Source organism: Plecotus auritus, assembly GCF_963455305.1.
Source record: "Plecotus auritus genome assembly, chromosome: 6".
Classification (NCBI taxonomy): Eukaryota; Metazoa; Chordata; class Mammalia; order Chiroptera; family Vespertilionidae; genus Plecotus; species Plecotus auritus.
The window spans coordinates 85,412,732-85,420,507 of record NC_137773.1 but is presented as its reverse complement, the minus strand read 5'-3'; the positions used below and the strand labels follow the sequence as shown (position 1 = coordinate 85,420,507).

At 56.3% G+C, this 7,776-nt stretch overlaps 1 protein-coding gene across 1 annotated transcript; it reads left to right on the top strand.

Annotated features, from left to right (window-relative positions):
• Positions 1-689: 689 nt before the first annotated feature.
• On the top strand, positions 690-7,313 carry TICAM1 (TIR domain containing adaptor molecule 1). Its single transcript, XM_080674520.1, has 2 exons — positions 690-861; positions 4,684-7,313. The coding sequence occupies exon 2, from the start codon at positions 4,835-4,837 to the stop codon at positions 6,908-6,910; it is 2,076 nt and encodes a 691-aa protein (XP_080530646.1). The 5' UTR covers positions 690-861; positions 4,684-4,834; the 3' UTR covers positions 6,911-7,313.
• Positions 7,314-7,776: the final 463 nt, after the last annotated feature.

Here is a 7,776-nt window from a genome sequence, read left to right as displayed (position 1 = left end):
GACAAAGGCATTTATAATTTTGTGGGCCCCTTTCTTCATTTAAACAAACAAACATATAATAAATGACATGTTACAAAAACACTGGTATAAAGATGAATATAATCCAGGCTGCAATTCTATTCATATTTTTTTTCTGATTTTAAAAGAAATGAAAACACTTTTGTGTGCCCCTAAAAGTATGATGGCCCTGAGTACGCGTCTTAGCTATACCCCATGGATCTGTCCGCTCTGGGTACAGGACACCCAAAAGGTTAGGGCACCTGCGAATTCTAAAAAGTCGTGTTTGCAGCTTCAAGATATGCCATCTTGCTTCTCCCCTCCCCAACACATAGGTTTCCCCAAACTCCTCCTGGATGGCCACGATTCCCTTCCTCCGAATTTTGGGGCGCCCCCACTCACAATTTTCCCAGCCCCTGTTTTATTTCCTGGACAGTCCTGATCACTAATGCCGATGACCTAATTTTAAATTGTGGCTCTTTTCTCACTAGACTGTCCCCCCTTCCCCAGGGCAGGACTTTGTCCCTCTTGTCCCCCTGTTGTGGTTCCCAGAGCGCCGCGTAACGGAAGTGCCCAAACTGCAGTCGGAGCAGCGCACCAAGCGGAGGAGGGGGCGCGGCGGGGCGTATTGGGGACTTTCCCGGTTCCGCTGGGAAAGCGTGACTTCACCTCCTTCCCTCCCTCCCTCTCCCGCCCCGGAAAGGGCGGGCAGAGGCCCCGAAGGCGGACCCATTCCCGCGCCCTCCGTGCTCGGCTCCCTGCGGCACCGCAGACAGGCCGACCGGCCACAGACCCTGGCGCCGAAGACGCGAGCGGCGCGCCCGGCCGCCCGGGAAAGTGAAGAAGGGGTGAGGGCCGCTCCGGGTAAGTGGAGAGGGGGCGAGGGCCGGCTGGGGAAGGGCGGGGCGGGGCGTGTGTCGGGGCGCCAGCTGGTAGCTGCGCGTCTTGATGGCTGGACGCCCGGGCTCCTCGCTTAGGTTCCTGGTCTGCTCGCTCCCCGCCGCAACCACCTCCGCCTCCGCCCCCGTCCCCCGGAGCGTCTGGCGTCCATGCGCTGCGTCCCCACTTTCCCACCCCCCAAGGCTCCAGCTCCCCTCCCGGTGACTCAGGTCCTCCCCAGTCCCCCATTTCTTCCACACCCTGAATTTCTTTCCAACTCCCCTACTTTCTTCCCAGTCCCCCAGATCTCTTCCTAGCCTTCCAGATCTCCCCCAACTCCCCATTTCTCGCCAATGTTTCTGATTGCTTCCGAAATCTCAGAGCTTTCTCTGTCCCAGCCTCTGTACCTCCTGCCCCAGGAACGCTGGCCCTCCTCTCAGCCCCTTACGAGCCCTGAATCCCCACCTTTCCCAGGGACCCCAGAACCCCCCTCCCACGGTAGATCCCGTGGCCCACCCTGGGTCAGCTGAGATGGGGAATCTCCAGCCCCTCACCTCTCATCCTTTTCCGTGAGGCATGCGGGATTGGTACTAGGAGCCGCTGAAGTCTGCCCAGTACTGGCACTGACACCAATCAGAGCCCAGGTGGCCCGAGGTGGACAGGTCTGTCTTCCTTCTCAGGTGGCTGAGGCAGGGGGTTGGGGGAGGGGGTTCCAGTGTGACAGGCAGGCTGGAGGTCTCCCCAGTGGCTTCCACAGTTTGGGGGTGGATAGGTCAGTGGGGCAAGTTCCTGAAACTGCCCGGGTCTCTGTTTACTCCTCTGATAAAGGGGCAAACATTGAATCTCCAACAAACGGTTATGAGGTACCTGCTGTATGCCAGGAGACACTGTTCAGTATGTTGGGCACACAGTAGAAACCAAGTAGTGCCCTCATGGAGATCACAGTCAAGACAATAAGCAAAAACTGAAAGGTCACAGGAGTGTGTGCCAAATGTAGATATCAGATAGCTTCCCCACTGGCCTGGCGTGAGGATTCCTCTGAGCCAGGCATGGGAAGGGGTCAGCTCGTAGTTAGGTGTTCAGTAAACACTCATGAATAACTGTCCTTTCGGTTTCCTATACATCTTTTTGAGGCAGTCTGGTTATGTTTTGCCTTCCAGGCCTTGTGAGGCTATTTCCATTTTTGAAACATTTCTTTTTATATATATACTAGAGGCCCAAAGCACAAAATTTGTGCAAGAGTAGGCCTTCCTTCCCCGGGCTGCCGGCACCAGCTGTCCTCTGGCACCCGGGACCTGGGCTTCCCTCCGGCCATCGGCAAGTACCTGGGACTCGGGCTTCCCTCGCAGCCCCAGCTTTGTCCGAAAGGTTATCCGGAAGGACGTCTGGTCTAATTAGCATATTATGCGTTTATTATAATAGATTTATTTATTTATTTATTTTTAATCTTCACCCAAGGATATTTTTCCAGTGATTTTTAGGGAGAGTGGAAGAGAGAGGGAAAGACAGAGAGAAACATTGATGTGAGAGAAACACATTGATTGGTTGCCTCCTGCATTCGCCCTGACCAGGGCCCGGCCGGGGAGGAGCCTACAACTGAGGTACATGCCCCTGACAGGAATCAAACCCAGGACCCTTTGGTCCGAAGGCGGACGCTCTATCCACTGAGCCAAACCAGCTAGGGCTTCTAACATTTCTTAATTAGCCAAAAGGAGTGACTTGTGCCCCTGCTATGCACCAGTCCTGGTGGTAGCAGAGTAGACTCACTGTTGATTGTCCCCCACACTAGGAAGTCAGCTCCACTGTTTGGGTCTCTGCTATTTCCTTTTCCCCATCAGCATTTCAACATGTGAGGCTATTTCCATTTTTGAAACAGCCAGGCAGCCACGTACTTCCTTACATCCTCTCCCCAGCGCTGCCTTTCTCCTCTGCACCACTCCTGTCTCTGCTCAGTCATGCCCCCTTGTGCCCGCACTCCCCATGCTCTCTCTGCCCTGCGCTGACCTTCCTGGATACACCGACCTTGGCCCTGGCGCCCCAGTGGGACCATATGACATCTGCTTAAAATGAATTTTTAAGAAATCCTGAATCATAGACTGGGGTCCCTCAAAATCAGCACTTAGCAACATTTGGGGCCAGACCATTCTCTGTGGAGGGCTGTGCTGGGTACTGTGGTGTGTTGAGCAGCCTCCACCCACTTGATGACTATAGGGCACTTTCTCCATAGTCATAACAACCAGAAATGTCCCCAGACATCGCCCAGTGCCCCCTGGGGGAAGAAGTTGTTCCCAGTTGAGAAGCACTGCTCTAGGCTGTAGATTCTCACCGTGGGTACTAGGGTGAGGCAGACTGTATGGGGAGCTTAAGTGGTGCTGGAGGGCTCCACTGTACCTGAGGTGATGCCATGGGACCTGAGAGTGAGTTTTGAGAGTAAGGTCACCCAGGCAGAGGTCTGGGGATAAGGTGCTCCAAGCAGAGGAAACAGCACCTACAAAGAGTCTGAAGTGGGGATCAGCATGGCATTTTTGAGAAATAGAGAGAAGAGGACATGGCCTCTATATGGAATGGCAACGCTGTTAGGCATAGAGCCAGCATGCAGTAATGGTTAGTGTACCATATTAACAATACTACTTGTATCAGTTAGCTACATGCAGCTGTGTAACAAATCACCCCAGAACTCAGTGGCTTAAAATCAACAAACACATGTGATCTCGCACAGTTTCTGAGGGTCAGGCATCTAGGGGCAGATAGGTGAGTGGTTCTGTCTTGGATTCTTTCATGAGGTCACAGTCAAGCTGTCAGCTGGGCTGCTTCATCGGAAGACTTGCCTGGGGCTGGAGTGAGTCCAGGCTGGCTCCCTGTGTGGCTGGTGGCAGTGGGCCTCAGTTCCTTGCCATGTAGGCCCCTCCACAGGGCTGCTCACGGCATGGTTTACCCCTGACACATGACAGAGAAAGAGAGTGACTGAGCCCAGCTGGTGTGGCTTAGTGGTTGAGCATCGACCCATGAACTAAGAGGTCCCTGGTTCGATCACATGCTGGGGTTGCCGGCTTGATCTCCAGTAGGGGGAGTGCAGTAGGCAGTCCATCAATGTTGCTCTCTCATGGATATTTCTCTATATCTCTCTCTCCCTTGCTCTCTCTCTAAAATCAATAAAAACATATAGAGAGTGACTAAGAAGAAAGCCAGTGTGTCTTATAACTTAATGTCATGAGTGACACCCCATCCAGTCTGCCGTTTTCTCTCAATCAGAGATCAGCTCTGGCAGCGTTGGAAGGACTACCTACGGCTGGGAAAGCCAGGGTGTGGGGCTCACGGGGGCCATCCAGGAGGCGGACTCTTTCCTTTCAAACATGGGTTGAGCCCCTGCTGACTTCCGGTCAGTGGACCCAGAACTTTCCATACAAGAACACAACTCAGTTCCTTGAGACAATCAATCTATAAGTGGGTTTATCCTCATCTTAGGCAGTGGAGTCTTGCGGTCAGGCACACACCCTGTGGAGCCAGACTGCTGGGGTTCCGATCCCAGCTCTGTCACTCACTGGCTGTGTGACTTGGGCAAGGGACTCCACCTCTCTGGCTCACTTTCTTCATTTGCAAATGGGGGAATAGCAGCATCTACCTCTGGGTGATTGGCTGAGATCCTCTCGCAGAGGAGGAAACGCGTTGGGGGAGGGGACACACCTTGCCCAGGGTCTTCCTGATGTGAGAGGTCATGGTGGCCTCTGCAGGCAGGTGGGTGTCTGAGCTGCTTCCCAGGCCCCCCTCCCCACTTGGTGGTGACCATGTGTTTCCTGCTCCCCACAGGTCTGCTTCCCGCAGGTCTGCTCCCATGGCTCCCTGGAGTCCGGTATGGTGAGCGGGTAGGGGACGCCGGGCGTGCAGGAGGCAGGGGTGTGGAACATGCCTCCACCAGCCAGCGCTTCTCCTGCCACCGGAGGCCGCACCCAGCCTGCCCATGGCCTGCACGGGCCCGTCGCTCTCCAGTGCCTTTCGCATTCTAGGCAGTGCAGGCCAGGACAAGCTCCTGTATCTTAAGCACAAGCTGAAGACCCTGCGCCCCTGCTGGCGGGGGGCGGACCTCCTGCACGCCATGGTGCTCCTGACCCTGGGCCAGGAAACCGAGGCCAGGATCTCCCTGGAGGCCCTGCAGGCAGACGCGGTGGCCCGGCTTGTGGCCCGCCAGTGGGCTGGCATGGACAGCGGTGCTGAGGCCACGGAGGAGCCGCCCGACGTATCATGGGCCGTGGCCCGGCTGTACCACCTGCTTGCCGAGGAGAAGCTGTGCCCGGCCCCAGTGCGGGACGTGGCCTACCGGGCAGCCCTCCACGTTTACAGCTCCCGGGATGACCCCCAGCTCGGGGAGCTCCAGGAGGAGGCCCGGGACCGGTGCGGGTGGGACATCGTTGGGGACCTGGGGCACTTCCAGCCGCTCCACTCTGCTCTGGGCTGCCTCCCGCCCTCCTCCGCATCACCCTCTGGGACGCGCAGCCATCCTCAGCCCATCGAGGACCCCTTGGGCTGGAGCAGAGGATGCTCCCTCAGATCCACCGGCAGCCCGGCTTCCCTGGCCAGCAACTTGGAAATTAGCCAGTCGCCCACCATGGCCCTCCTCAGCCAGCACTGCAGCCCCCATGGACCCAGCAAGCTGTGTGAGGAGCCCCCGGTGCCCGAGCCTGTCCCCACAGGCTTCCAGGAGCCTGAGGAGATGAGCTGGCCCACATCGGAAGAGATGGCTAACACCCTGGTGCCATCAACTAGCCCAGCCCCCAGGCTTCCTGAGGTGACTTTAGATGCAAGCCCTGCTGGCCTGTCCAACACCGCTGATGCTCCAGGCACCAGCACCCACTACCCAGTGGAATGTACGGAAGTGTCACCAGCCCCCAAATCTCTCCCCTCGCCCTCCAGAAACACCTGCCCTGTCGAGGACCAGGTGCCACTACAAATTCCCGTTGAAGATAATACTTCCCCAACAGCCCAGCCATGCCCACCAACCTCCTCAGCCCCCAAGACGTCCCCTCCCAATCCTTCCCTTCCGACTCCTCTTTCAGCTCACCCGGCCTCCTCCAGCCCGTGTCCCCCTTCTCCCGAGTTTGAGCCGTCAGAGCAGAAATTCTATAACTTTGTGGTCCTGCACGCCAAGGCGGACGAGCACATTGCCCTGCGTGTCCGGGAGAAGTTCGAGGCCCTGGGTGTGCCCGACGGAGCCACCTTCTGCGAGGATTTCCAGGTGCCCGGGCGCAGCAGCCTGTGCTGCCTGCAGGATGCCATCGACCACTCGGCCTTCACCATCCTGCTGCTCACGGCCAACTTCGACTGCTGCCTGAGCCAGCACCAGCTGAGCCAGTCGCTGATGAGCAGCCTCACACGGCCAGGGTGGCAAGACTGTGTGGTCCCTTTCCTGCCCCTGGAGAGCTCCCTGTCCCAGCTCAGTCCTGACACGGCCAGCCTGCTCACCGGGCTGGTGTGGCTGGACGAGCACTCCCAGATCTTTGCCAGAAAGGTAGCCAACACCTTCAAGCCTCATAAGCTTCGGGATCGCAAGGCCAACTGGAGGAAGGAGCAGGATGCCCGGGCGCTGCGGGAGCGGCGCCAGCACCTGGAGGGTGAGCGGCAGCGGGCGGCAGCTGTGAGCGCCGCATACTCAACCTGCGTCCAGGCCTACTCGTCCTGGCAGACGCAGATGGAGCAGCTCCAGGCAGCTTTCAGGAACCACATGACATTTGGGACTCAGTTGCCCTTTGGGGCTCAGGTGCCCTATGGGGGCCCGGGGGCCCTGGGAGCCCAGCCACCCTTTCCTACCTGGCCCAGCTATCAGCCACCAACCCTGCCCCCGTGGCTGGTTGGCACCCCCAGCCCAACCTTCCCGCAGCCTCCAGTCTTCCCGCCAGCCTCACCTGTGCCCCCTCAGAGCCCGGGGCTGCAGCCCCTCATCATCCACCATGCACAGATGGTGCAGCTGGGGCTCAACAACCACATGTGGAACCAAAGAGGGGCCCCGGCGCCCGAGGATCAGACACGGGAAGCGGAATGACTGAGTGACAAAGCCTGACGACCTTGACTCCAGACCCCCTTCAGGCTGGATCTTGGAGACCCCCCTATGTTCAGGGGATGCAGTAGAAGATGGGGGTCATCTGCTATTTTCAGGACATTGCTGGGGACACCTTTATGTCTCAGGAAATTGTGCAAAATGGGCCCCAGTGACTTTCTAGCTCTTGGGGAGGCCAGAATTGGACATGGTGTTGACAAACTATCTGAATGATGGTGGTAGGGAATGGCCTGGGGACAGTAGCACCGTGTTTTAATTATCATAAGTATTTATTGAGTGCTTCTCTAGCACTGTTCTCCTCTGCTAGGCGATTTGTAAAGATAAAAACATGCCTACTGAACAAAAAAGGGAAACTGAAGAAAAAATCACTCTTCTCATGAATGGCGTGAACCGGAAATTTCTGGTATTTGCTGATTTCATTGGGCAGAACATGTCACTTGGCTCTTTTCTGGCTGCAGGGGTAACTGGGAAATGCAGTCTTCTGATGGGCCACGTGCTTTCCTAAAACGACTTCTAATACTAGAGGAGAACTGCTGCAGCTCTTTTGAGGGCAGGGGTATGTGGTGAGTGTGCCTTGATGCCCTCAGCAAGGCTGGGCTCAGATCCCACTGTGTGATTTTGGGCAAGTGTCTTCACCTCTGAGCCTCTGCTTTCTCAGGAGTGGGTTTATGATTCCTGTGTTTCAAGGTCATCAGTAAGTTGTCCCTAACACTGAAACACCAGGGACAGTGTAAGGGCTTATTAGCTGCATACTTGACAGGGAGGGGATTAATCTTTTCTTGAGAATAGGATTTGTTGAGCACTCACCACTTAATGATTCTGGAGGCTTTAAAAATCTAAGCATATTTTAA